Genomic DNA, 27,647 nt, shown 5'->3' with positions numbered 1-27,647 from the left:
GGACATGTCGGAAAGGAACCTGTTTCAATTGCTGGGGTTACAGGGGGATCTCAGGAATTGACTCTGCTGGAGGCTGAGGTGAGCCTGACTGGGAAAGAGTGGCAGAAACATCCAATTGTGACTGGCCCAGAAGCACCATGTATCCTAGGCATAGACTTCCTCAGGAATGGCTATTACAAAGACCCAAAGGGACTCAGGTGGGCTTTTGGAATAGCTGCTGTGGCAGCAGAGGGCATTAAGCAGTTGAACACCCTGCCTGGGCTATCAGAAAACCCATCTGCAGTGGGACTCCTCAGGGTGAAAGAGCAACAGGTGCCAATTGCTACCTCAACAGTGCACCGCCGGCAGTACCGGACGAATCGAGATGCCGTGATCCCCATCCACAAGATGATCCGTGAGCTGGAGAGCCAAGGGGTGGTCAGCAAAACCCACTCACCCTTCAACAGCCCCATCTGGCCTGTGCGTAAATCGGAAGGAGAATGGAGATTGACAGTGGACTATCGTGCATTGAATGAGGTGACTCCACCGCTGAGCGCTGCCGTGCCGGACATGCTGGAACTGCAGTACGAGCTGGAGTCCAAGGCAGCAAAGTGGTACGCCACCATTGACATCGCCAATGCATTCTTCTCCATTCCTCTGGCAGCAGAGTGCAGGCCTCAGTTCGCTTTCACCTGGAGGGGTGTGCAATACATGTGGAACCGACTGCCCCAGGGGTGGAAACACAGCCCCACCATCTGTCATGGGCTGATCCAGGCTACACTGGAGAAGGGTGGAGCTCCAGAACATCTGCAGTACATTGATGACATCATTGTGTGGGGGGATACGGCAATGGAAGTATTTCAGAAAGGAGAAAAGATCATTGAGATTCTGCTGGGAGCCGGCTTCACCATTAAAAAGAGCAAAGTCAAAGGGCCTGCCCAAGAGATCCAGTTCCTGGGAGTAAAGTGGCAAGATGGACGGCGCCAGATCCCCAGTGAGGTCATCAATAAGATCACTGCAATGTCTCCACCAACCAGCACGAAGGAAACACAAGCCTTCCTAGGTGCCATAGGCTTTTGGAGAATGCACATTCCTGAGTACAGCCAGATTGTGAGCCCTCTTTACCTGGTCACCCGCAAGAAGAACGATTTCCACTGGGGCCCTGAGCAGCAGCAAGCCTTTGCCCAGATCAAGCAGGAGATTGCTCATGCAGTAGCCCTTGGCCCAGTCAGGACGGGACCAGATGTGAAGAACGTGCTCTACTCTGCAGCCGGGAACCATGGTCTGTCCTGGAGCCTTTGGCAGAAGGTGCCTGGTGAGACGCGAGGCCGACCACTGGGGTTCTGGAGCCGAAGCTACAGAGGGTCCGAGGCCAACTACACTCCGACGGAGAGGGAGATCTTGGCCGCCTATGAAGGGGTCCAAGCAGCCTCAGAGGTGGTTGGCACAGAAACACAACTCCTCCTGGCACCCCGACTGCCAGTGCTGGGCTGGATGTTTAAAGGAAAGGTTCCCTCAACCCACCATGCCACTGACGCCACATGGAGTAAATGGATTGCCCTCATCACACAACGTGCCCGTATTGGAAACCCGAATCGCCCTGGGATTTTGGAGATAATTACCAACTGGCCGGAAGGGGAAGACTTTGGCCTTGCCGACGAAGAGGAACAGGAACAGGTGACCCGGGCCGAAGAAGCCCCACCATATAACCAACTGCCAGCAGATGAAACATGCTATGCTCTTTTCACTGATGGTTCCTGCCGCATCGTGGGGATGAACCGGAAGTGGAAAGCAGCCGTATGGAGCCCCACACGACAGGTTGCACAAGCTACCGAAGGAGAAGGTGGATCGAGTCAACTTGCTGAACTCAAAGCTGTTCAGCTGGCCCTGGACATTGCTGAAAGAGAGAAGTGGCCAAAACTCTACCTTTACACTGATTCATGGATGGTAGCCAATGCTCTGTGGGGATGGCTGGAAAGGTGGAAAAAGGCTAACTGGCAACGTAGGGGAAAACCAATCTGGGCTGCCAATGAATGGAAAGACATTGCCACCCGGGTAGAGAAGTTGCCTGTGAAAGTCCGTCACGTAGATGCCCATGTCCCCAAGAGTCGGGCTAATGAGGAACACCGACACAATGAGCAGGTAGATCAGGCTGCACAGATAGAGGTGTCGCAAATAGATTTAGACTGGCAGCACAAGGGAGAGGTGTTCCTGGCTCGATGGGCCCATGATGCCTCAGGTCATCAGGGCAGAGATGCCACATATAAGTGGGCACGAGACCGAGGGGTGGATCTAACCATGGACAGTATTTCTCAAGTTATCCATGACTGTGAGACATGCGCTGCCATCAAGCAGGCCAAGCGGGTGAAGCCCCTCTGGTATGGGGGGCGATGGTCCAAATATAAGTATGGAGAGGCCTGGCAGATTGACTACATCACACTGCCTCAAACCCGCCAGGGCAAGCGCTATGTACTGACCATGGTGGAAGCCACCACTGGATGGTTGGAGACCTACCCTGTGCCTCATGCCACTGCTCGGAACACCATCCTGGGCCTGGAAAAACAAGTTCTTTGGAGGCATGGTACCCCTGAGAGAATTGAGTCAGACAACGGGACTCATTTCAAGAACAGCCTTATAAACACCTGGGCTAGAGAACACGGCATTGAGTGGGTGTACCATATCCCCTACCATGCACCAGCTGCAGGGAAAGTTGAACGGTGCAATGGCCTGCTTAAAACCACCTTGAAGGCACTGGGTGGGGGAACTTTCAAGAACTGGGAGATTAATCTACCAAAGGCCACCTGGTTAGTGAACACCCGAGGTTCCACTAACCGAGCAGGCCCTGCCCAATCTGAGCCCTTGGGAATATCGAATGGAGATAAGGTTCCAGTGGTACACATGAGAGGTATGCTAGGAAAAACTGTTTGGGTGAATCCTGCCTCCAGCAAAGACAATCCCATCCATGGAGTTGTATTCGCTCAAGGACCAGGTTGCACCTGGTGGGTAATGCAAAAGAATGGAGAGACCAGATGCATACCCCAAGGAGACCTTGTTTTAGGGTGAAATACCTATAGTACTGTGCCTATGTCTCTAACTGCATGTATGTATATATAATGTAACAGTTTAATTTGATATAGCATATTAGTATGGGAGAAATTCAGGGGTGGATAATGTTGGGGGTTGAATGCTTTGCTTTTCTTTCTGTGGAATTTCTCCCATTGTTATGCTAAGTAATTGTGGCTACACCTTAAAACGACAGATAATGTTCTCTCGTAGGGGGGTGGCTGGAGGGAGAGGGGGGGGGGGAACCGGAAAAAGGAAAGGTGGGATAGGGGGGTCTGGAGCGGGGGGCTGGCTCTCGCTTGGCTCCTGGAGTGGGAAGACAACCTGGGCTCTGCTCTGGCATCTTCCCCTGTCATCCCAGCGCTGAGATCCACGCTCCCTGCCTTTGGACATCGCTCCGCGGCTCTCCCAGCTCACCCTACTACCTCCGGACACTCTGCTGAGCACCACGACCGACACCGTGAGGGGGGAGTAACTTTCCCCATCCCCTCTCACCCCTGGGCCGCGGCCGCCATCACCCAGCCCTCTTCAACTGCGCGGGACCTGCCCTGCCCCCACAGCACCGGTAACTGAGCACAGGGAGACGGCCTGCGGCCAGAAGGGACTGGAGTGGAGCTAGACTGTTTCTGTTGCCAATTTTTATAGCTGTTGTTGTTTTTTTCTGCTTTGTTAAATACCAGTAAAGAACTGTTATTCTCATCCCCATATCTCCTGCCTGAAGGTGTCTGAATTGGACCTAAAATAATTAAAAGGGAGGGGGATTGCACTCTGCATCGCAGAAAAGGGGCTCCTGCCTTTCCTTAGACCATACCTGTCTTTCAAACCGAGACACACACCCTGCACAAGCCAGGATGGAAACATTTCACAGGCCTCAGAAAACCTGCTCAGGATTTTTTTTAAATTTATTTTTAACAATACTGTGTCCAGCTACCAGGAGTTTGTTACTGACTGTGGCTCCATAGATCACTATGCTTTGCAGAATTCTGCGGCAAGGAAAGAAGGTTTTCCTGGGCTTATTAAAGCCAGAAAGGAGGAAGAAAATCTGATTTCATGCAGGCCACCAACACCTTCAGCAACAGCAACTACCCTGTGCTAAAGGGCATAGATTAAATTAACATGACTCCAAGTTGAGGATCTAAGCTATAATTTTGCATCTTGTTCCATCTGGGTTATCAGCATTGAAAGTGTTACCAACAGTAGGAATATGAATTGTCTTTGTTAATCTGAGTATATAAAAAGATCATTTGCTTCTAGTGACACAAGGGCTCCTTCTAAAGGCTAGGGATGAGAACAAGATACCCCTGACAGGTATTACTAGATCTCAAACACCTTTCAAATCATCAGCTGTGAAGCAATTCTGCCTCCAAGCTCACTCCAATGAGACTGAGAATGACTCCAGCACCATATGGTTTTAAACACCTGTTGGAGCTGGCTCCTACCCTGAATTTGGGTGTGCTTAAGTGTGTACCACAGAGCACGTCAGAATGTGAAGGACACTATCTTAGACTTTTATTTAGGAAAATCCCACAGACATTGCCAGTTCCTTATGGGTTTTGAGACTGAAAAATCAAAGAAGAACAAAGAACAGTTTCAAACAAGCACTTTTGAGCTGACAAAATGCAACTAAAATTTTGAAGAGGCTCAGGTAAGAAAACCCCAGCTCATTTTCTGTTACCACTTACACTCTTACATACTTTAACTCCCAGTCTTTGTGATACTGAGGTTTACAGCACCTACCCCTGTTTCCATGAGCAAGATCCTTCAATTCCTTCCTTCAAATGCAGATTTCACTATGTCAATGGAAACATAGGTTTTCCAGAGGCAAAAATTAACCTACAATGCCTGCATCTACATGCAGACACTTTACCAAATGTATACAGCATTTATAGAATGTCTGCTCTTGAAAACCACAGAAGGATGCTAATTCTAGCAGCAGCTGAAAGAAAGATATTCTTCCAGATATACAGACTGCCATCTGAGCAGGAGTTTCAAAAATTCCACCAACTGCTAGGTCAAGCTGAAGGAGCACTACCTAATTAAACAGGAAGTAATTACTAGTGTACTCTGTAACAACAGCAGGATATCAGATACAAATTTTATATAAAAAGCCATCACCAATTAGAAATAAAAGCTAAAAATGGTAAGGCTGTGTTTATCCTTAAAATGGAAACTGATAATATAAAGTGTATACTGCTACAACAAACCCAAAAAAGCAAACGTCTGAGGCAGGGGTTTCTGGTTTTGACCACTTCCTGCGTGAACTATTGAAAAAAATGATTTCTAAACAGGTTACTACTCCATGGGAAAACTGGTCCCAGTGTACAAAGAGGCTTTCTGAGCCTCATTAGCTCCACTCTTCAGGAAAACGCACCCAAGCAACTCTGAAGCCCTCAGAGCTCTTCTCTTCAGCCTCTGTCAAGCCCTCACTACTCCCCCAGCTAAAAATAATTAGCTTCCATATCTGGTAGAAAATGTAATACCACAACCCAACAGAGTGACAATTTTAGAAAGCAATGTTTTGATTAAGTTGATGTTAAACAACTTCCGTGCAAGGCACAGAGGAAACCACAGTCCAAGAAAATAAATCCTATAGCACTTATTCAGTGCAGTAAAAACGGGATGGCAAAACATCCACCTCCCTCTCTGCCTACCTGACAAGCTTCAAAAACCAACTAAAGCTGAAGAGAAAGATGGCAAAAATAGACATTTATTCCGAACAAAGTCAAGATGCTTCAAAAGCTGTACTGTCAATCAGGAAGAATGGAAGACTAAAATGCCTATCAAAAAGCACAGTTTCAACATTGCAGAAACAACAAACTGAAGAAGGATTGATGCCCTAGTGGATCATTCCAGTAAAGAGGAGCAAGGGCACACACATGTAGAGAAGAGGACACAAAAAAAATTAAGTTCATCAAAATTCAGGTTCATCTGACCTGGACACATTCTCTTCTAGCAACACACAGAAGCTCTATCAGCAACCAGGCACCCCAAAATATGCATGGCAGCAGAAAGCAGCAATAGTCACCAGGTGTTCTCCAGAGATACCCACTTTCAGCATGAGGCAGCTAAGCTGGTGGATACATTACTTCCCTCACCAAAACCAACCTCTCTGCCAAAGGGCTGGTGAACAAAAACCAAGCTTTCCTTATTGATAAATGAGACCTCAAAGTGCACCCCACTGAGATGTACTGTCTTCCTTTGTTACCTGGCTGAAGTCATAAATGCCAAACAGAACAGAAATAAGGCAAACACAGTATAATAGATAACCTATGCAGAAAAAAAATATCTCTATCACAACTACTCGAATTTCAGCAAAATAAGGGCTTTTTTTGCAATAAGGTGCTCAAAATCTTTGGAAGAGTCCGCGCGCACTAGACAAATGACCTATGAGATGACAAATGAAGTTCAACCTTTATCAAACCAAAGCAATATTTTTTTTAAAAAAGATATGCTGTGATATAAATTAATCACATGAACAAAATGGACCTACAATCACCTCAGAAAATACTTCCAAACTCTGTGCAGTTACTACCAAAACCAAAGGTACAGGAATGGGGACAAATAGGAAACCTACTAATACAGTCTCTGTCAGAAAACCCTGTGAAAGCATTTATGACCTTAAATGAACAGCACAACTTACAGAGTTTCTGGGATTAGGGATTGTTAGAATGGCAATTTCATATCAAGAGACAGAAACATCCTCCTAAATATGAGAAAGATAAATTTTGTTTTGCAGAGCAAACAAAATTAAGCAACTACCTCATCTGACTTAAGGAATATTTCCTGAAACTGACAGGACATTATCTCTGTTTCACAACCAATAAACCCTAATTCTTCTCTTTTGCTTTGCTGACCACCCTATACAATTAAATTCTTTGCAACACTGAAATACAGAAACACAAAAAACAGAAATGACCCACACAAGGAATACATAAAGAACTAAGCAATTCAGATAACACTTCATCTCTTACAACAAATTTGCACTGGTGCAAATATATACATTATTGTTGACTGTTGAATATTTGATAGAGAGCTAATACCATGAACAAGTTACCCATTACCTTTCTTGTGATGAAGCCATTATTATTTTCTCCAAGGCCTTTTTGAAAGCTGAACTTTGGTAGGAGTGCAGATGATTGTAAAGTATTTGCTTAAGCCAAAAATCTGTACTGGTAGTGCACTGACTTTTCCCTTTCTAGATACCAGCCTAGAGAGCAGGACTCATTGCAGCAAGATTGTGTCCATCTGACCACATCCTCCTTCTCTTCCAACCTCTGTAGTTCAGTCCCCACCATCAGCCCTTATGTCAAATTCAATAAACTCCAGAACAACGACTCTGCCTCTCTTTCCTTTAATATATATATATATTTAAAAAAAACCCAAACATTTAAACCATAGAGCATGCCCTGCTCTAGCTCAGTTCAACTAGAACATAGTAACAGAAGTAGGTGTCACTCTGCTCTGCATTCAGCTCTTCAATGCTTTGCCAGGAAATGAGGTTGCAGAAAGTCAGCACTTAGCAAGACTCAACATAACAAGACTGTCAGCTTATTAAGGCAATAATCCCTGCTTGCTAACAGCAGAAACACTTTCCTATGTGTCTCTCTCTGCTAAGGGGGCAAACCACAAATTACAGCTTGAAGCTGCACACGCAGTGCTTAGAACCACTCTGCTGAAATCCCACCATTCATGAGCACCGTTGGCACACGGCTGATTACAACTCCACGCTATTATTTCATCCACCTCAAAGTTCACCTACAGGTGACAGGTGAAGGCAAAAGAAAGGGGCTTTATGAAATCACTCACAAACATAAGATAAGGCATTAGGAAGCTCACGTGTGGATGACACCTCAGACAATATTACTACTTCTTTGTCACATTAAAAGTAACTGGCTTTCATTGTTTTGGGGCTGCTTTTATGCTCCACTTTTAAGACACCTTGCCTCAGAATGAAACAGGCAATAACCCACACAAGCGAAAAGCACCTCTCATTTTCTCTACAGGGTCCGCAATCTAATCAGAAAACATCTCTCATCTAGAAGAGATAATTATAGTACCAGCCTAATGTATCCTGATCCTGCTATATCATACTCTATCTCAGTTGGTACAGGCACATCAACAAATCCACTCTGCACCTCAAACAAGAAAAAGTCACAAGCAGTGCCAAACACTGGCCACTCACAGAGCACCAAACTGAAGGTTACTGCAACCTAAGTATGATAAACATCAAAGAAACCTTCACAAACTTTTAGCAGGTTTCATATGCACGGTAGTATTGCATAGATAAATATTCCAAACTCTGTGGTTGAAGATAGCATTCTTAAAATGAAACCATAAAGACAGGTGACTTGGTTAATTCACATCCATCAGTCACACACAACACTGGAAAAAATTCAATTGATAAGGTATCAGAGTCAATATACCAGTTAAAAACTGCAGCAGAAAGAGACATACACAACAGAAAACAGTTTGCAAAAATAAAAAAACAAACCCAGAGCATAAGGCAAGTAAACCTGGACAAGTAAAACATCAGCACAATACACAAATACTCAAAGAAAGCTGACAAGGTGAGGCAAACAACACAAAACCCCCTTTCAATATAACAATTAATAAAGCAGGGAGTTAGCACACTAAGAGTGCAGCAACAAGAGGATTTAGGTACTGAAACTTACATGACATTTAAGAGAGATGAGATTAAACCGGCCCAACCCAAACAAGACTTCATTCTAGGTACATTCACCTAAAGTGAAACGCAGCATTGAAACCAGTTCTGTCCACCTCAAACTGAGGAACGGCTTTACATGATTCCCTACAGTCCTGCCTACCAGTACAAGTTTCCTCAAGCACACGCACCCTATGATGACAAAAACAGGCCAGAAGATGCTTGGAAAGTACACAGTTCAAATAATGCTTCCAGCAGGCTGCACACGACAAGCTTCAGCTCTCCCCTCTGCTCCAAAGCCAAACAAGAGCAGGTAACAACCAGTGCCATCCTATCCCAGGGAAAGGCTGCCACATCCCAACAGCCAGCTGGATACACAAATAACAACATACACTTGCAGAGCAGGGAAAAAAATAAAGCGCATTATAAAGCCCCTCAAAAAAACCCCCAAAAATCCAAATTGTGTTTAGCTGCTTTTGCTTTAATTCTCCGATGTTTGCTGAAGTTCGGTCGGAATCCTGAAAGACTCTCATCCTAACGACACCCGTTTGCTCTCCACACGGTCAGACTCACGTCTCACACTGACACAAACACTATACACTGGCATTCCCACACAAGACGGCGACAAGATGGGAGCAGAGACCGGGACTAATATGATGACATCTGGGCTGGAACCGAGCTAGTAAGCTGTTCATACCCCTACAGCCCCCACCTCGTTCCGGAAGAGACTCGGCCCCCAAGCTCCGCCCATGACACAGCCGCCCAAGCCGGCATGCAGCAGCAGTGGCCTGAGCCGACCGTCGGGGCGGCTCCACGACCGCTGGAAGCCGGGACGGCGCCTGTCCCGCACTGTCCGGCCCCGGCGGTCGCGGCCGAGCCGGCGGCGGGGCAGGGGCGGCAGGGCCGGGCGCCCACCGGGGCCGTGCCGGGGCAGCGGCGCAGACCCAGCCGGAGGGAGGCGGCCTTGCTGCCCTCGGGAGGGCCGGGGCGCGCCGCTGGCGACAGATGCCCTCCCAGATTTTGGGGAGCCGGGATGCTTGACAGCGGAGAGGGCGACACAGGCAACACCCTCGCCGGGTCGCGGTGCAACGCCCACCTTGTAAACGTCGCCGTAGGTGCCGCTACCGATGCGCTGGATGAGTTCGAAGTCCTCCTGGGGGTTGCGCCGCGACAGGTCGCACACCCGCCCGCCTCCGCCGCTGCTCATGGTGCTAGGGGAGGCCCCGCTCGGCCGCGACCCCCCAGGCCCCGGGCGGAGACGGGGAGCGAACGCAGCAGCGCCGAGCGCTCACCGCGACCGCTCAGCCCGCCCCGCCAACATGGCGCCCACCGCCACACCGCGCAGACGCGGGGCAGCGCCCGCCTCCCTTCCCGGGGTGGTGCATCCCGCGCGTCCGCGAGACCGGCCCAGGCTATGGCGGACGTGATTTCTTCACGGCGTGGCGGCCTCGCTCGCAGCGGGGAGCGGAACCGCGGGTCTGGGGACCGCTCGCGTCCCGCCCCAACGATCCAGTGCGCCCTCCCGCTAAGGAAGCGCCGGAGCGTGCAGCCGGCGTTTCCCTCCCCCGCAGACCGAGCTCTTGCCCTTGCCGCGAGAGCCTGCGAGTGCAGCTCAGGACTCGCAAATTCACCAACCCCCGTTCCCGAGGCTGCTGCAGCACCGGAGCCCGAGGACACCGCAGTGTTGTTCCCGTGCACCAGGGACCACCTTCCCTGTTCCCTAGTGTCCATCCCTGGCTCTCCAACTTGGGGCAGGGCGTTTCCCCGCAGCTGCGTGTGTGGGAACCCAGAGTTCCTTGGGAAGCCGCTGTAATTGCAGCGTTGTCCAGTTGCCCGCATCCTCCAGTGCTGGATCCTGCGGGAAATCCTGAGGCCCTTGCTGGCTTTTGGGAAGTATCCGCCTTTCCGCAGTGGGACATGGGAGCCACAAGTTGCGGATATCCCCACGTCTGTGCACATGCTAGTCCTCTGCACCACTGGCACAGCCTCTTTGCACACGCCTCCCATGCACTCTTGTCTGAGGCAACATCTTCCTCTCGTCCATGGGACGGCTTCCCCTTATTTTGTGACTTTTTGGAGCATTGTGCATTCCCCCATGGGATAAAGACTGGGCCCCCTCTCCTCTCACACTAGTGCCCCTGTAAGGGTTTCACTCTTGCACACAGGTTTCCAGCACGGAGGAGGTATGTGGGGTGCTTACCTCCTTCCCTGTCTGCACTCCTGACCCTTTCTGTGTGGGAAACAAGCACCAGGCAGCTGTGGAAACCATTCTCCCCAGATGTGCAGCCCCTGAAGTTGTGTGTTAAGTGGGTGCTAGGGCACTTCTTGGGCTCTGTGAATCAGGCGCAGCTTTTCCCACCACGCTTCTGCTGCCAGTGACTGATGGGTGAAAAAAACAGTGTGGGATGAGGGGCAACATTGGACAATAGGATATGCCATGTGCTCGTTGCCCTTGCCTGCCTTGGAGAAGATATTGGTGTGGGGTCTTTCCTCTCTGCTGTAAAGGTGCATTGGGACAGGGGGGCTGGCCTCATTTCCATGTGTGATTATCAGAGCAGAAACGAAACTCTGAGGAGCTCGAGAGGAGCTTGACCTCTGGCAGGTCATGCCTGTGAAATTGCATATTGTCTGTCAGCGTGTTTGTCCTTCCAATCACCCTGGGCGTTGCATTCCTGTCCTTGGCTTTGTTTTATGACCTTTGCTCTCACAAGCAAAATGGTCTCAAACCTGCCAGATTCAGATGTCAGTAATTTTTCCTGGCACGTGACTGAGGTTTTTGCAGCACACTTTGCTGCTTTCTGCAGCGGAAGCACTGGGACAGGCACAGATTAGCTGTACAGGGCTGCCACAGATGCTCTGAGAGCCAGTCCAAGGGGACTGGGCTCTGTGACAAGTTAAGAGCTAGTAGCAGCTCTGACCGAGTTACAGAAGGAAATGCCAGGGAATTTGAGCTCCATCCAGAAAGGCTGACAGATATTCTGCTGGGGAAAGCCGATAACCTTGTCACCCTTCTGCTCTTGCCTCTAAGTCTTCATTTTTATCCCATTAGAGGGGAACTGGCTTATCGTTTTTCCCATATTATGTTCTTGACAAGTTCTGCTTTGGTAGAAATGGTTATGAATGAAGAAAGCAGGATTATTTTCCCTCTTAAATCCTGCTTTCTATCCATGGCAGCTGCCTGTTCTTCCTCTTCTCTTGTAAAAACCACCCACAGGTTTCTCTGGGAGTGTCTGTGTCCCTTCTCTTCAGTAAGAGAGACAGATGGATCTGAGAGGTGTGTCCTCCACTGCCTTCAGAAACAGATCAGATCAAATTAGTATCAGGCATTATTTGCTTTCCCATGCTTTGGGAAGACTTCTCTCGCTTTCTCTTTTTCCTCCTATTCATTGGTGTGCTGGTTTGAAAGCAAAACCAGTGAGAGACTCCAAGTCAGTAATACAATTTAATAGGAAAAAGGAGAAAAAATAAAATACATGCAATAATACAAAAGAAAAACCACTGACAGAGTCAGAATACAACCTGACACCCTGTCAGTCAGGGTGTTGGTAGCAGTCCGTATAAATGGTGGCTTCAGTCCTCCTGTAGAATGTGCAGTTTTCCTCCGAAGGTCCAGTGATGATGTGGAAAAGGTCCGACTTTCCTCTGGGATCCAGTGGAAAAGGGCTGCTTTTGAGTCCCAAACCCCAGTTTTTTATCTAGGTAGGAAAGGCTTGGCTCCTGCCCCTGGCTGGAGTATCTCCCAATGGGATGATGTAATCTTATCAGTCACACAATAGGACTTAATGGCCCATTAACAGAATATATCTTCTGGAGGAAGGATGGGTTGTGAAAAGATAACGATGATCATCCCCCTGATCTTATCAGATGGCACATCAGCAGAGGATATCTCCCACAGAGATAAGGATCACCACCCCTCCCACATTTCAACAGATGGTGATAGAATACACATTTTTGCATTGTACCCCAGGAGACTTGGATGTGGCTGTGGTAGGATAGTCAAGCCATATGCTGCAGAGAGACAAGCTGGCCTCCTCTTCAACATCATGGAGGAAAGTCAAATGAACTCAATAAAACTGCATTTGGGTATTGGATATTATTGTAAGAGTTCAGTCAATGCCAATTGCTCAGATTTTTGGTGCCTTCGGGGATTATGAGCCCCAGCTGCAGTCAGTGGCATGGCACATCACAGCCACAGCCCTGCTAAGACTGGATGCCTGTTGTTTCCAGCTGTGTTCACAATCCATCCATCCTGTTGCTGCTGTTCCTGCTGCTACTGTTTTGATCTGAAATGCTGCTTTGTGCTCTAAAGCCCCAGGTCCTGTCCACTGCTTCAAATGGGAGCTCTGGTTCTTTCGCCAGCATACGTTGGCAGACTCCACCTGGCTCCAGCCAGGTCACAGCAGTGCAATTTGTCACAGTTGAAAACCTCTTCCCAACTCTCTGGCATCTTTCCACTCCAGACTAAAGGGCAAGGCACTGCATCTCATGGTGCTGTGGAGGGAAAATGGACACTGGGTTACCTGTCGTTTTTGTTTATGGGTATAGAGATGATGTGAGAAGGAAGGTGTCTTTAGAGGGTCCTGCTGGAGCCAGGGTGGATCAGAAATGGAGTCTGACAAGTTCTTACTGGATGGCTGAAGGCTGCCTTGGTCAGGAAAGAGCTGAATTTTTCTCAGTCCCAGGGAAGGTTGGCTGTGCCAGTAAAAAAGGAAAGAAAGATTCCAGAAAGGAAGGATTCCAGGAAGAACGGAAGGATTCCAGGAAGGAAGGATTCCAGGAAGGAAGGAAGGAGTCCAGGAAGGATTCCAGAAAGGAAGAAAGGATTCCAGGAAGGAAGAAAGGATTCCAGGAAAGATTCCAGGAAGGAAGGATTCCAGGAAGGACTCCAGGAAGGATTCCAGGAAGGATTCCAGGAAGGAAGGAAGGAAGGATTCCAGGAAGGAAGGATTCCAGGAAGGAAGGAAGGATTCCAGGAAGGAAGGAAGGATTCCAGAAAGGAAGGATTCAAGGAAGGAAGGAAGGAAGGATTCCAGGAAGGAAGGATTCCAGGACGGAAGGAAGGATTCCAGGAAGGAAGGAAGGATTCCAGGAAGGAAGGAAGGATTCAAGGAATGATTCCAGGAAGGAAGGATTCCAGGAAGGAAGGATTCCAGGAAGGAAGGATTATAGGAAGGATTCCAGGAAGGAAGGAAGGACTCTAGGAAGGAAGGGAGAATTCCAGGAAGGAAGGAAGGATTCCAGGAAGGAAGTATTCAGGAATGAAGGATGCCAGGAACGAAGGATTCCATGAAGGAAGGAAGAAGGATTGCAGGAAGGATTCAAGGAAGGAAGGAAGGATTCCCGGAAGGAAGGAAGGATTCCAGGAAGCAAGGATTCCAGGAAGAAAGGAAGGAAGGATTCCAGAAAGGAAGGATTCCAGGGAGGAAGGAAGGAAGGATTCCAGGAAGGAAGGATTCCAGGACGAAAGGAAGGATTCCAGGAAGGAAGGAACGATTCCAGGAAGGATTCCAGGAATGATTCCAGGAAGGAAGGATTCCAGGAAGGAAGGATCCCAGGTAGGAAGGATTCCAGGAAGGAAGGAAGGATTCCAGGAAGGAAGGATTCCAGTAAGTATTCCAGGAAGGAAGGATTCCAGGAAGGAAGGAAGGATACCAGGAAGGAAGGAAGGATTCCAGGAAGGACGGATTCCAGGAAGGAAGGAAGGAAGTATTCCAGGAAGGAAGGATTCCAGGAAGGAAGGATTCCAGGAAGGAAGGATTGCAGGAAGGAAGGATTCCAGGAAGGATTCAAGGAAGCATTCCAGGAAGGATTCCAGGAAGGAAGGAATGAAGGAACGAAGGATTCCAGGAAGGAAGGAAGGAAGGATTCCAGGAAGGAAGGAAGGAAGGAAGGATTCCAGGAAGGAAGGAAGGAAGGGAGGATTCCAGGAAGGAAGGATTCCGGAAGGAAGGAAGGATTCCAGGAAGGAAGCATTCCAGGAAGGAAGGAAGGATTCCAGGAAGGAAGGAAGGAAGGAAGGAAGGAAGGTAGGAAGGAAGGAAGGAAGGAAGGAAGGAAGGAAGGAAGGAAGGAAGGAAGGAAGGAAGGAAGGAAGGAAGGAAGGAAGGAAGGAAGGAAGGAAGGAAGGAAGGAAGGAAGGATTCCAGGAAGGAAGGATTCCAGGAAGGAAGGAAGGAAGGATTCCAGGAAGGAAGGATTCCAGGAAGGAAGGATTGCAGGAAGGAAGGATTGCAGGAAGGAAGGATTGCAGGAAGGAAGGATTCCAGGAAGGATTCCAGGAAGGATTCAAGGAAGGATTCCAGGAAGGATTCCAGGAAGGATTCAAGGAAGGATTCCAGGAAGGAAGGAAGGAAGGAAGGAAGGAAGGAAGGAAGGAAGGAAGGAAGGAAGGATGGATTCCAAGAAGGAAGGAAGGAAGGATTCCAGGAAGGAAGGAAGTATTCCAGGAAGGAAGTATTCCAAGAAGGAAGGAAGGAAGGATTCCAGGAAGGAAGGATTCCAGGAAGGAATGATTCCAGGAAGGAAGGAATGATTCCAGGAAGGAAGGAATGATTCCAGGAAGGAAGGATTCCAGGAAGGAAGGATTCCAGGAAGGATTCCAGGAAGGATTCCAGGAAGGATTCCAGGAAGGAAGGAAGGAAGGAAGGAAGGAAGGAAGGATTCCAGGAAGGAAGGAAGGATTCCAGGAAGGAAGGAAGGAAGGATTCCAGGAAGGAAGGATTCCGGGAAGGAAGGAAGGAAGGAAGGATTCCAGGAAGGAAGAAAGGATTCCAGGAAGGAAGGATTCCAGGAAGGAAGGATTCCAGGAAGGAAGGAAGGATTCCAGGAAGGATTCCAGGAAGGAAGGAAGGATTCCAGGAAGGATTCCAGGAAGGATTCCAGGAAGGATTCCAGGAAGGATTCCAGGAAGGATTCCAGGAAGGAAGGAAGGAAGGAAGGAAGGAAGGAAGGAAGGAAGGAAGGAAGGAAGGAAGGATTCCAGGAAGGAAGGATTCCAGGAAGGAAGGAAGGATTCCAGGAAGGAAGGATTGCAGGAAGGAAGGAAGGATTCCAGGAAGGAAGGATTCCAGGAAGGAAGGAAGGATTCCAGGAAGGAAGGATTCCAGGAAGGACGGATTGCAGGAAGGAAGGAAGGAAGGATTCCAGGAAGGAAGGATTGCAGGATGGAAGGATTCCAGGAAGGAAGGATTGCAGGAAGGAAGTATTCCAGGAAGGATTCCAGGAAGCATTCCAGGAAGGATTCCAGGAAGGAAGGAAGGAAGGAAGGAAGGAAGGAAGGAAGGAAGGAAGGAAGGAAGGAAGGAAGGAAGGAAGGAAGGAAAGAAGGAAGGAAGGATTCCTGGACGGATTCCATGAAGGAAGGATTTCAGGAAGGATTCCAGGAAGGAAGGATTCCAGGAAGGAAGCAAGAATACAGGAAGGAAGGAAGGAATCCAGGAAGGAAAGATTCCAGGAAGGAAGGATTCCAGAAAGGAAGGATTCCAGAAGGAAGGAAGGAAGAATTCCAGGAAGGAAGGAAGGATTCCAGGAAGGAAGGAAGGAAGGAAGGAGGGAAGGAAGGAAGGAAGGAAGGAAGGAAGGAAGGAAGGAAGGAAGGAAGGAAGGTAGGAAGGAAGGAAGGAAGGAAGGAAGGAAGGAAGGAAGGAAGGAAGGAAGGAAGGAAGGAAGGAAGGAAGGAAGGAAGGAAGGAAGGAAGGAAGGAAGGAATCCAGGAAGGAAGGATTCCAGGAAGGAAGGATTCCAGGAAGAAAGGTAGGATTCCAGGAAGGATTCCAGGAAGGAAGGAAGGATTCCAGGAATGATTCCAGGAAAATTCCAAGAAGGATTCCAGGAAGGATTCCAGGAAGGAAGGAAGGAAGGAAGGAAGGAAGGAAGGAAGGAAGGAAGGAAGGATTCCAGGATTCCAGGATTCCAGGATTCCAGGAAGGAAGGAAGGAAGGAAGGAAGGAAGGAAGGAAGGAAGGAAGGAAGGAAGGATTCAAGGAAGGAAGGATGGATTCCAGGAAGGAAGGATTGCAGGAAGGAAGGAAGGATTCCAGGAAGGAAGGATTCCAGGAAGGAAGGAAGGATTCCAGGAAGGAAGGATTCCAGGAAGGACGGATTCCAGGAAGGAAGGAAGGAAGTATTCCAGGAAGGAAGGATTCCAGGAAGGAAGGATTCCAGGAAGGAAGGATTGCAGGAAGGAAGGAAGGATTCCAGGAAGGAAGGATTCCAGGAAGGAAGGAAGGATTCCAGGAAGGAAGGATTCCAGGAAGGACGGATTCCAGGAAGGAAGGAAGGAAGTATTCCAGGAAGGAAGGATTCCAGGAAGGAAGGATTCCAGGAAGGAAGGATTGCAGGAAGGAAGGATTCCAGGAAGGATTCAAGGAAGCATTCCAGGAAGGATTCCAGGAAGGAAGGAATGAAGGAACGAAGGATTCCAGGAAGGAAGGAAGGAAGGATTCCAGGAAGGAAGGAAGGAAGGAAGGATTCCAGGAAGGAAGGAAGGAAGGGAGGATTCCAGGAAGGAAGGATTCCGGAAGGAAGGAAGGATTCCGGGAAGGAAGCATTCCAGGAAGGAAGGAAGGATTCCAGGAAGGAAGGAAGGAAGGAAGGAAGGAAGGTAGGAAGGAAGGAAGGAAGGAAGGAAGGAAGGAAGGAAGGATTCCAGGAAGGAAGGATTCCAGGAAGGAAGGAAGGAAGGATTCCAGGAAGGAAGGATTCCAGGAAGGAAGGATTGCAGGAAGGAAGGATTGCAGCAAGGAAGGATTCCAGGAAGGATTCCAGGAAGGATTCAAGGAAGGATTCCAGGAAGGATTCCAGGAAGGATTCAAGGAAGGATTCCAGGAAGGAAGGAAGGAAGGAAGGAAGGAAGGAAGGAAGGAAGGAAGGAAGGAAGGAAGGAAGGAAGGAAGGATGGATTCCAAGAAGGAAGGAAGGAAGGATTCCAGGAAGGAAGGAAGTATTCCAGGAAGGAAGTATTCCAAGAAGGAAGGAAGGAAGGATTCCAGGAAGGAAGGATTCCAGGAAGGAATGATTCCAGGAAGGAAGGAATGATTCCAGGAAGGAAGGAAGGATTCCAGGAAGGAAGGATTCCAGGAAGAAAGGATTCCAGGAAGGATTCCAGGAAGGATTCCAGGAAGGATTCCAGGAAGGAAGGAAGGAAGGAAGGAAGGAAGGAAGGAAGGATTCCAGGAAGGAAGGAAGGATTCCAGGAAGGAAGGAAGGAAGGATTCCAGGAAGGAAGGATTCCGGGAAGGAAGGAAGGAAGGAAGGATTCCAGGAAGGAAGAAAGGATTCCAGGAAGGAAGGATTCCAGGAAGGAAGGATTCCAGGAAGGAAGGAAGGATTCCAGGAAGGATTCCAGGAAGGAAGGAAGGATTCCAGGAAGGATTCCAGGAAGGATTCCAGGAAGGATTCCAGGAAGGATTCCAGGAAGGATTCCAGGAAGGATTCCAGGAAGGAAGGAAGGAAGGAAGGAAGGAAGGAAGGAAGGATTCCAGGAAGGAAGGAAGGATTCCAGGAAGGAAGGATTCCAGGAAGGAAGGAAGGATTCCAGGAAGGAAGGATTGCAGGAAGGAAGGAAGGATTCCAGGAAGGAAGGATTCCAGGAAGGAAGGAAGGATTCCAGGAAGGAAGGATTCCAGGATAGACGGATTGCAGGAAGGAAGGAAGGAAGGATTCCAGGAAGGAAGGATTCCAGGATGGAAGGATTCCAGGAAGGAAGGATTGCAGGAAGGAAGTATTCCAGGAAGGATTCCAGGAAGCATTCCAGGAAGGATTCCAGGAAGGAAGGAAGGAAGGAAGGAAGGAAGGAAGGAAGGAAGGAAGGAAGGAAGGAAGGAAGGAAGGAAGGAAGGAAGGAAGGAAAGAAGGAAGGAAGGATTCCTGGACGGATTCCATGAAGGAAGGATTTCAGGAAGGATTCCAGGAAGGAAGGATTCCAGGAAGGAAGCAAGAATACAGGAAGGAAGGAAGGAATCCAGGAAGGAAAGATTCCAGGAAGGAAGGATTCCAGAAAGGAAGGATTCCAGAAGGAAGGAAGGAAGCATTCCAGGAAGGAAGGAAGGATTCCAGGAAGGAAGGAAGGAAGGAAGGAGGGAAGGAAGGAAGGAAGGAAGGAAGGAAGGAAGGAAGGAAGGAAGGAAGGAAGGAAGGAAGGAAGGAAGGAAGGAAGGAAGGAAGGAAGGAAGGAAGGAAGGAAGGAAGGAAGGAAGGAAGGAAGGAAGGAAGGAAGGAAGGAAAGAAGGAAGGAAGGAATCCAGGAAGGAAGGATTCCAGGAAGGAAGGATTCCAGGAAGAAAGGTAGGATTCCAGGAAGGATTCCAGGAAGGAAGGAAGGATTCCAGGAATGATTCCAGGAAAATTCCAAGAAGGATTCCAGGAAGGATTCCAGGAAGGAAGGAAGGAAGGATTCCAGGATTCCAGGATTCCAGGATTCCAGGATTCCAGGATTCCAGGATTCCAGGATTCCAGGATTCCAGGATTCCAGGAATCCAGGAAGGAAGGAAGGAAGGAAGGAAGGAAGGAAGGAAGGAAGGATTCAAGGAAGGAAGGATGGATTCCAGGAAGGAAGGATTGCAGGAAGGAAGGAAGGTTTCCAGGAAGGAAGGATTCCAGGAAGGAATGAAGGATTCCAGGAAGGAAGGATTCCAGGAAGGACGGATTCCAGGAAGGAAGGAAGGAAGTATTCCAGGAAGGAAGGATTCCAGGAAGGAAGGATTCCAGGAAGGAAGGATTGCAGGAAGGAAGGATTCCAGGAAGGATTCAAGGAAGCATTCCAGGAAGGATTCCAGGAAGGAAGGAATGAAGGAAGGAAGGATTCCAGGAAGGAAGGAAGGAAGGATTCCAGGAAGGAAGGAAGGAAGGAAGGATTCCAGGAAGGAAGGATTCCAGGAAGGAAGGAAGGAAGGAAGGATTCCAGGAAGGAAGGATTCCAGGAAGGAAGGAATGATTCCAGGAAGGAAGCATTCCAGGAAGGAAGGAAGGATTCCAGGAAGGAAGGAAGGAAGGAAGGAAGGAAGGAAGGAAGGAAGGAAGGAAGGAAGGAAGGAAGGAAGGAAGGATTCCAGGAAGGAAGGAAGGAAGGATTCCAGGAAGGAAGGAAGGAAGGATTCCAGGAAGGAAGGATTCCAGGAAGTAAGGATTCCAGGAAGGAAGGATTGCAGGAAGGAAGGATTCAAGGAAGGAAGGATTCCAGGAAGGATTCCAGGAAGGATTCCAGGAAGGATTCAAGGAAGGATTCCAGGAAGGATTCCAGGAAGGAAGGAAGGAAGGAAGGAAGGAAGGAAGGAAGGAAGGAAGGATGGAAGGATGGATTCCAGGAAGGAAGGAAGGAAGGATTCCAGGAAGGAAGGAAGTATTCCAGGAATGAAGGATTCCAGGAAGGAAGGAAGGAAGGATTCCAGGAAGGAAGGATTCCAGGAAGGAATGATTCCAGGAAGGAAGGAATGATTCCAGGAAGGAATGATTCCGGGAAGGAAGGAAGGAATGATTCCAGGAAGGAAGGATTCCAGGAAGGAAGGATTCCAGGAAGGATTCCAGGAAGGATTCCTGGAAGGATTCCAGGAAGGAAGGAAGGAAGGAAGGAAGGAAGGATTCCAGGAAGGAAGGAAGGATTCCAGGAAGGAAGGAAGGAAGGATTCCAGGAAGGAAGGATTCCGGGAAGGAAGGAAGGAAGGAAGGATTCCAGGAAGGAAGGAAGGATTCCTGGAAGGAAGGATTCCAGGAAGGAAGGATTCCAGGAAGGAAGGAAGGATTCCAGGAAGGAAGGAAGGATTCCAGGAAGGATTCCAGGAAGGATTCCAGGAAGGATTCAAGGAAGGATTCCAGGAAGGATTCCAGGAAGGATTCCAGGAAGGAAGGAAGGAAGGAAGGAAGGAAGGAAGGAAGGAAGGAAGGAAGGAAGGAAGGAAGGAAGGATGGATTCCAGGAAGGATTCCAGGAAGGATTCCAGGAAGGATTCCAGGAAGGAAGGAAGGAAGGAAGGAAGGAAGGAAGGAAGGAAGGAAGGAAGGAAGGAAGGAAGGAAGGATTCCAGGAAGGAAGGATTCCAGGAAGGAAGGAAGGATTCCAGGAAGGTAGGATTGCAGGAAGGAAGGAAGGATTCCAGGAAGGAAGGATGGATTCCAGGAAGGATTCCAGGAAGGAAGGATTCCAGGAAGGACGGATTCCAGGAAGGAAGGAAGGAAGGATTCCAGGAAGGAAGGATTCCAGGATGGAAGGATTCCAGGAAGGAAGGATTGCAGGAAGGAAGGATTCCAGGAGGGATTCCAGGAAGCATTCCAGGAAGGATTCCAGGAAGGAAGGAATGAAGGAAGGAAGGATTCCAGGAAGGAAGGAAGGAAGGATTCCAGGAAGGAAGGAAGGAAGGATTCCAGGAAGGAAGGAAGGATTCCAGGAAGGAAGGATTCCAGGAAGGATTCCAGGAAGGAAGGATTCCAGGAAGGAAGGAAGGATTCCAGGAAGTATTCCAGGAAGGAAGTATTACAGGAAGGAATCAAGAATACAGGAAGGTAGGAAGGAATCCAGGAAGGAAGGATTCCAGAAAGGAAGGATTCCACGAAGGAAGGATTCCAGGAAGGAAGGAAGGACTCTAGGAAGGAAAGATGAATTCCAGTAAGGAAGGAAGGGTTCCAGGAAGGAAGGAAGGAAGGATTGCAGGAAGGATTCAAGGAAGGAAGGAAGGATTCCCGGAAGGAAGGAAGGATTCCAGGAAGCAAGGATTCCAGGAAGGAAGGAAGGAGTCCGAGAATGATTCCCCGAAGGAAGGAAGGATTCCAGGAAGGAAGGAAGGAAGGATTCCAGAAAGGAAAGAAGGATTCCAGAAAGGAAAGAAGGATTCCAGGAAGGAAGGATTCCAGGAAGGAAGGATTATAGGAAGAATTCCAGGAAGGAAGGAAGGAAGGAAGGATTCCAGGAAGGAAGGAAGGATTCCAGGAAGGAAGGATTCCAGGAAGGAAGGAAGGAAGGAAGGAAGGAGTCCAAGAAGGATTCCAGGAAGGAAGGAAGGATTCCAGGAAGGGAGGAAGGAAGGATTCCAGGAAGGAAAGATTCCAGGCAGGAAGGAAGGACGGAAGGGAGGACGGAAGGGAGGAAGGAAGGAAGGAAGGAAGGAAGGAAGGAAGGAAGGAAGGAAGGAAGGAAGGAAGGAAGGAAGGAAGGAAGGAAGGAAGGAAGGAAGGAAGGAAGGAAGGAAGGAAGGAAGGATTCCAGGAAGGATTCCAGGAAGGAAGGAAGGAAGGAAGGAAGGAAGGAACGAAGGAAGGAATGAAGGAAGGAAGGAAGGATTCCAGGAAGGAAGGATTCCAGGAAGGAAGGAAGGATTCCAGGAAGGAAGGATTGCAGGAAGGAAGGAAGGATTCCAGGAAGGAAGGATTCCAGGAAGGAAGGAAGGATTCCAGGAAGGAAGGATTCCAGGAAGGACGGATTCCAGGAAGGAAGGAAGGAAGGATTCCAGGAAGGAAGGATTCCAGGATGGAAGGATTCCAGGAAGGAAGGATTGCAGGAAGGAAGGATTCCAGGAAGGATTCCAGGAAGCATTCCAGGAAGGAGTCCAGGAAGGAAGGAAGGAAGGAAGGAAGGAAGGAAGGAAGGAAGGAAGGAAGGAAGGAAGGAAGGAAAGAAGGAAGGAAGGATTCCTGGACGGATTCCATGAAGGAAGGATTTCAGGAAGGATTCCAGGAAGGAAGGATTCCAGGAAGGAAGCAAGAATACAGGAAGGAAGGAAGGAATCCAGGAAGGAAAGATTCCAGGAAGGAAGGATTCCAGAAAGGAAGGATTCCAGAAGGAAGGAAGGAAGAATTCCAGGAAGGAAGGAAGGATTCCAGGAAGGAAGGAAGGAAGGAAGGAGGGAAGGAAGGAAGGAAAGAAGGAAGGAAGGAAGGAAGGAAGGAAGGAAGGAAGGAAGGAAGGAAGGAAGGAAGGAAGGAAGGAAGGAAGGAAGGAAGGAAGGAAGGAAGGAAGGAAGGAAGGAAGGAAGGAAGGAAGGAAGGAAGGAAGGAAGGAAGGAAGGAAGGAAGGAAGGAAGGAAGGAAGGAAGGATTCCAGGAAGAAAGGTAGGATTCCAGGAAGGATTCCAGGAAGGAAGGAAGGATTCCAGGAATGATTCCAGGAAGGATTCCAGGAAGGATTCCAGGAAGGAAGGAAGGAAGGAAGGAAGGAAGGAAGGAAGGAAGGAAGGAAGGAAGGAAGGAAGGAAGGAAGGAAGGAAGGAAGGAAGGAAGGAAGGAAGGAAGGAAGGAAGGAAGGAAGGAAGGAAGGAAGGAAGGAAGGAAGGATTCCAGGAAGGAAGGAAGGATTCCAGGAAGGAAGGAAGGAAGGAAGGAAGGAAGGATTCCAGGAAGGAAGGAAGGATTCCAGGAAGGAAGGATTGCAGGAAGGAAGGAAGGATTCCAGGAAGGAAGGATTCCAGGAAGGAAGGAAGGATTCAAGGAAGGAAGGATTCCAGGAAGGACGGATTCCAGGAAGGAAGGAAGGAAGTATTCCAGGAAGGAAGGTTTCCAGGAAGGAAGGATTCCAGGAAGGAAGGATTGCAGGAAGGAAGGATTCCAGGAAGGATTCAAGGAAGCATTCCAGGAAGGATTCCAGGAAGGAAGGAATGAAGGAAGGAAGGATTCCAGGAAGGAAGGAAGGAAGGATTCCAGGAAGGAAGGAAGGAAGGAAGGATTCCAGGAAGGAAGGATTCCAGGAAGGATTCCAGGAAGGAAGGATTCCAGGAAGGAAGGATTCCAGGAAGGAAGGAATGATTCCAGGAAGGAAGGAAGGAAGGATTCCAGGAAGGAAGGAAGGAAGGAAGGAAGGATTCCAGGAAGGAAGGATTCAAGGAAGGAAGGATTCCAGGAATGATTCCAGGAAGGATTCCAGGAAGTATTCCAGGAAGGATTCCAGGAAGGATTCCAGGAAGGAAGGAAGGAAGGAAGGAAGGAAGGAAGGAAGGAAGGAAGGAAGGAAGGAAGGAAGGATGGATTCCAGGAAGGAAGGAAGGAAGGATTCCAGGAAGGAAGGAAGTATTCCAGGAATGAAGGATTCCAGGAAGGAAGGAAGGAAGGATTCCAGGAAGGAAGGATTCCAGGAAGGAATGATTCCAGGAAGGAAGGAATGATTCCAGGAAGGAATGATTCCGGGAAGGAAGGAAGGAATGATTCTAGGAAGGAAGGATTCCAGGAAGGAAGGATTCCAGGAAGGATTCCAGGAAGGATTCCTGGAAGGATTCCAGGAAGGAAGGAAGGAAGGAAGGAAGGATTCCAGGAAGGAAGGAAGGATTCCAGGAATGATTCCAGGAAGGATTCCAGGAAGGATTCCAGGAAGGAAGGAAGGATTCCAGGAAGGAAGGAAGGAAGGAAGGAAGGAAGGAAGGAAGGAAGGAAGGAAGGAAGGAAGGAAGGAAGGAAGGAAGGAAGGAAGGAAGGAAGGAAGGAAGGAAGGAAGGAAGGAAGGAAGGAAGGAAGGAAGGAAGGAAGGAAGGAAGGAAGGAAGGAAGGAAGGAAGGAAGGAAGGAAGGAAGGAAGGAAGGAAGGAAGGAAGGAAGGATTCCAGGAAGGAAGGAAGGAAGGAAGGAAGGAAGGAAGGAAGGAAGGAAGGAAGGAAGGAAGGATTCCAGGAAGGAAGGAAGGATTCCAGGAAGGAAGGATTCCAGGAAGGAAGGAAGGATTCAAGGAAGGAAGGATTCCAGGAAGGACGGATTCCAGGAAGGAAGGAAGGAAGTATTCCAGGAAGGAAGGTTTCCAGGAAGGAAGGATTCCAGGAAGGAAGGATTGCAGGAAGGAAGGATTCCAGGAAGGATTCAAGGAAGCATTCCAGGAAGGATTCCAGGAAGGAAGGAATGAAGGAAGGAAGGATTCCAGGAAGGAAGGAAGGAAGGATTCCAGGAAGGAAGGAAGGAAGGAAGGATTCCAGGAAGGAAGGATTCCAGGAAGGATTCCAGGAAGGAAGGATTCCAGGAAGGAAGGATTCCAGGAAGGAAGGAATGATTCCAGGAAGGAAGGAAGGAAGGATTCCAGGAAGGAAGGAAGGAAGGAAGGAAGGATTCCAGGAAGGAAGGAAGGAAGGATTCCAGGAAGGAAGGAAGGAAGGATTCCAGGAAGGAAGGATTCCAGGAAGTAAGGATTCCAGGAAGGAAGGATTGCAGGAAGGACGGATTCAAGGAAGGAAGGATTCCAGGAATGATTCCAGGAAGGATTCCAGGAAGTATTCCAGGAAGGATTCCAGGAAGGATTCCAGGAAGGAAGGAAGGAAGGAAGGAAGGAAGGAAGGAAGGAAGGAAGGAAGGAAGGAAGGATGGATTCCAGGAAGGAAGGAAGGAAGGATTCCAGGAAGGAAGGAAGTATTCCAGGAATGAAGGATTCCAGGAAGGAAGGAAGGAAGGATTCCAGGAAGGAAGGATTCCAGGAAGGAATGATTCCAGGAAGGAAGGAATGATTCCAGGAAGGAATGATTCCGGGAAGGAAGGAAGGAATGATTCTAGGAAGGAAGGATTCCAGGAAGGAAGGATTCCAGGAAGGATTCCAGGAAGGATTCCTGGAAGGATTCCAGGAAGGAAGGAAGGAAGGAAGGAAGGAAGGAAGGAAGGATTCCAGGAAGGAAGGAAGGATTCCAGGAAGGAAGGAAGGAAGGATTCCAGGAAGGAAGGATTCCGGGAAGGAAGGAAGGAAGGAAGGAAGGATTCCAGGAAGGAAGGAAGGATTCCAGGAAGGAAGGATTCCAGGAAGGAAGGATTCCAGGAAGGAAGGAAGGATTCCAGGAAGGAAGGAAGGATTCCAGGAAGGATTCCAGGAAGGATTCCAGGAAGGATTCCAGGAAGGATTCCAGGAAGGATTCAAGGAAGGATTCCAGGAAGGATTCCAGGAAGGATTCCAGGAAGGAAGGAAGGAAGGAAGGAAGGAAGGAAGGAAGGAAGGAAGGAAGGAAGAAAGGAAGGATGGATTCCAGGAAGGATTCCAGGAAGGATTCCAGGAAGGAAGGAAGGAAGGAAGGAAGGAAGGATTCCAGGAAGGAAGGAAGGAAGGAAGGAAGGAAGGAAGGATTCCAGGAAGGAAGGATTCCAGGAAGGAAGGAAGGATTCCAGGAAGGAAGGATTGCAGGAAGGAAGGAAGGATTCCAGGAAGGAAGGATTCCAGGAAGGAAGGAAGGATTCCAGGAAGGAAGGATTCCAGGAAGGACGGATTCCAGGAAGGAAGGAAGGAAGGATTCCAGGAAGGAAGGATTCCAGGATGGAAGGATTCCAGGAAGGAAGGATTGCAGGAAGGAATGATTCCAGGAGGGATTCCAGGAAGCATTCCAGGAAGGATTCCAGGAAGGAAGGAATGAAGGAAGGAATGATTCCAGGAAGGAAGGAAGGAAGGATTCCAGGAAGGAAGGAAGGATTCCAGGAAGGAAAGATTCCAGGAAGGAAGGATTCCAGGAAGGATTCCAGGAAGGAAGGATTCCAGGAAGGAAGGAAGGATTCCAGGGAGTATTCCAGGAAGGAAGTATTACAGGAAGGAAGCAAGAATACAGGAAGGTAGGAAGGAATCCAGGAAGGAAGGATTCCAGAAAGGAAGGATTCCACGAAGGAAGGATTCCAGGAAGGAAGGAAGGACTCTAGGAAGGAAAGATGAATTCCAGTAAGGAAGGAAGGGTTCCAGGAAGGAAGGAAGGAAGGATTGCAGGAAGGATTCAAGGAAGGAAGGAAGGATTCCCGGAAGGAAGGAAGGATTCCAGGAAGCAAGGATTCCAGGAAGGAAGGAAGGAGTCCGAGAATGATTCCCCGAAGGAAGGAAGGATTTCAGGAAGGAAGGAAGGAAGGATTCCAGAAAGGAAAGAAGGATTCCAGAAAGGAAAGAAGGATTCCAGGAAGGAAGGATTCCAGGAAGGAAGGATTATAGGAAGAATTCCAGGAAGGAAGGAAGGAAGGAAGGATTCCAGGAAGGAAGGAAGGATTCCAGGAAGGAAGGATTCCAGGAAGGAAGGAAGGAAGGAAGGAAGGAGTCCAAGAAGGATTCCAGGAAGGAAGGAAGGATTCCAGGAAGGGAGGAAGGAAGGATTCCAGGAAGGAAAGATTCCAGGCAGGAAGGAAGGACGGAAGGGAGGACGGAAGGGAGGAAGGAAGGAAGGAAGGAAGGAAGGAAGGAAGGAAGGAAGGAAGGAAGGAAGGAAGGAAGGAAGGAAGGAAGGAAGGAAGGAAGGAAGGAAGGAAGGAAGGATTCCAGGAAGGATTCCAGGAAGGAAGGAAGGAAGGAAGGAAGGAAGGAACGAAGGAAGGAATGAAGGAAGGAAGGAAGGATTCCAGGAAGGAAGGATTCCAGGAAGGAAGGAAGGATTCCAGGAAGGAAGGATTGCAGGAAGGAAGGAAGGATTCCAGGAAGGAAGGATTCCAGGAAGGAAGGAAGGATTCCAGGAAGGAAGGATTCCAGGAAGGACGGATTCCAGGAAGGAAGGAAGGAAGGATTCCAGGAAGGAAGGATTCCAGGATGGAAGGATTCCAGGAAGGAAGGATTGCAGGAAGGAAGGATTCCAGGAAGGATTCCAGGAAGCATTCCAGGAAGGAGTCCAGGAAGGAAGGAAGGAAGGAAGGAAGGAAGGAAGGAAGGAAGGAAGGAAGGAAAGAAGGAAGGAAGGATTCCTGGACGGATTCCATGAAGGAAGGATTTCAGGAAGGATTCCAGGAAGGAAGGATTCCAGGAAGGAAGGATTCCAGAAGGAAGGAAGGAAGAATTCCAGGAAGGAAGGAAGGAAGGAAGGAAGGAAGGAAGGAAGGAAGGAAGGAAGGAAGGAAGGAAGGAAGGAAGGAAGGAAGGAAGGAAGGAAGGAAGGAAGGAAGGAAGGAAGGAAGGAAGGAAGGAAGGAAGGAAGGAAGGAAGGAAGGAAGGAAGGAAGGATTCCAGGAAGAAAGGTAGGATTCCAGGAAGGAAGGAAGGATTCCAGGAATGATTCCAGGAAGGATTCCAGGAAGGATTCCAGGAAGGATTCCAGGAAGGATTCCAGG

General features: G+C 48.8%; 1 protein-coding gene across 3 annotated transcripts in view; it reads right to left on the bottom strand.

The window, feature by feature from the left end:
* MAP4K3 (mitogen-activated protein kinase kinase kinase kinase 3) overlaps positions 1-10,043 on the bottom strand; it is a 72,099-nt gene extending 62,056 nt beyond the window's left edge. For all 3 annotated transcript variants that reach the window (XM_014891162.2, XM_088160859.1, XM_014891159.2), the window contains exon 1: positions 9,801-10,043. In XM_014891162.2, the coding sequence (XP_014746648.1) occupies positions 9,801-9,911 (111 nt within the window). In that variant the 5' untranslated portion in view covers positions 9,912-10,043. The remainder of the gene's footprint in view (positions 1-9,800) is intronic.
* Between the last annotated feature and the right edge of the window lie 17,604 nt (positions 10,044-27,647).

This window comes from Sturnus vulgaris, chromosome 3 (assembly GCF_052056855.1).
Source record: "Sturnus vulgaris isolate bStuVul1 chromosome 3, bStuVul1.hap1, whole genome shotgun sequence".
NCBI classification, from domain to species: Eukaryota; Metazoa; Chordata; class Aves; order Passeriformes; family Sturnidae; genus Sturnus; species Sturnus vulgaris.
Note: the sequence above shows the minus strand (reverse complement) of the source record. Positions and strands in the feature narration are given on the sequence as shown.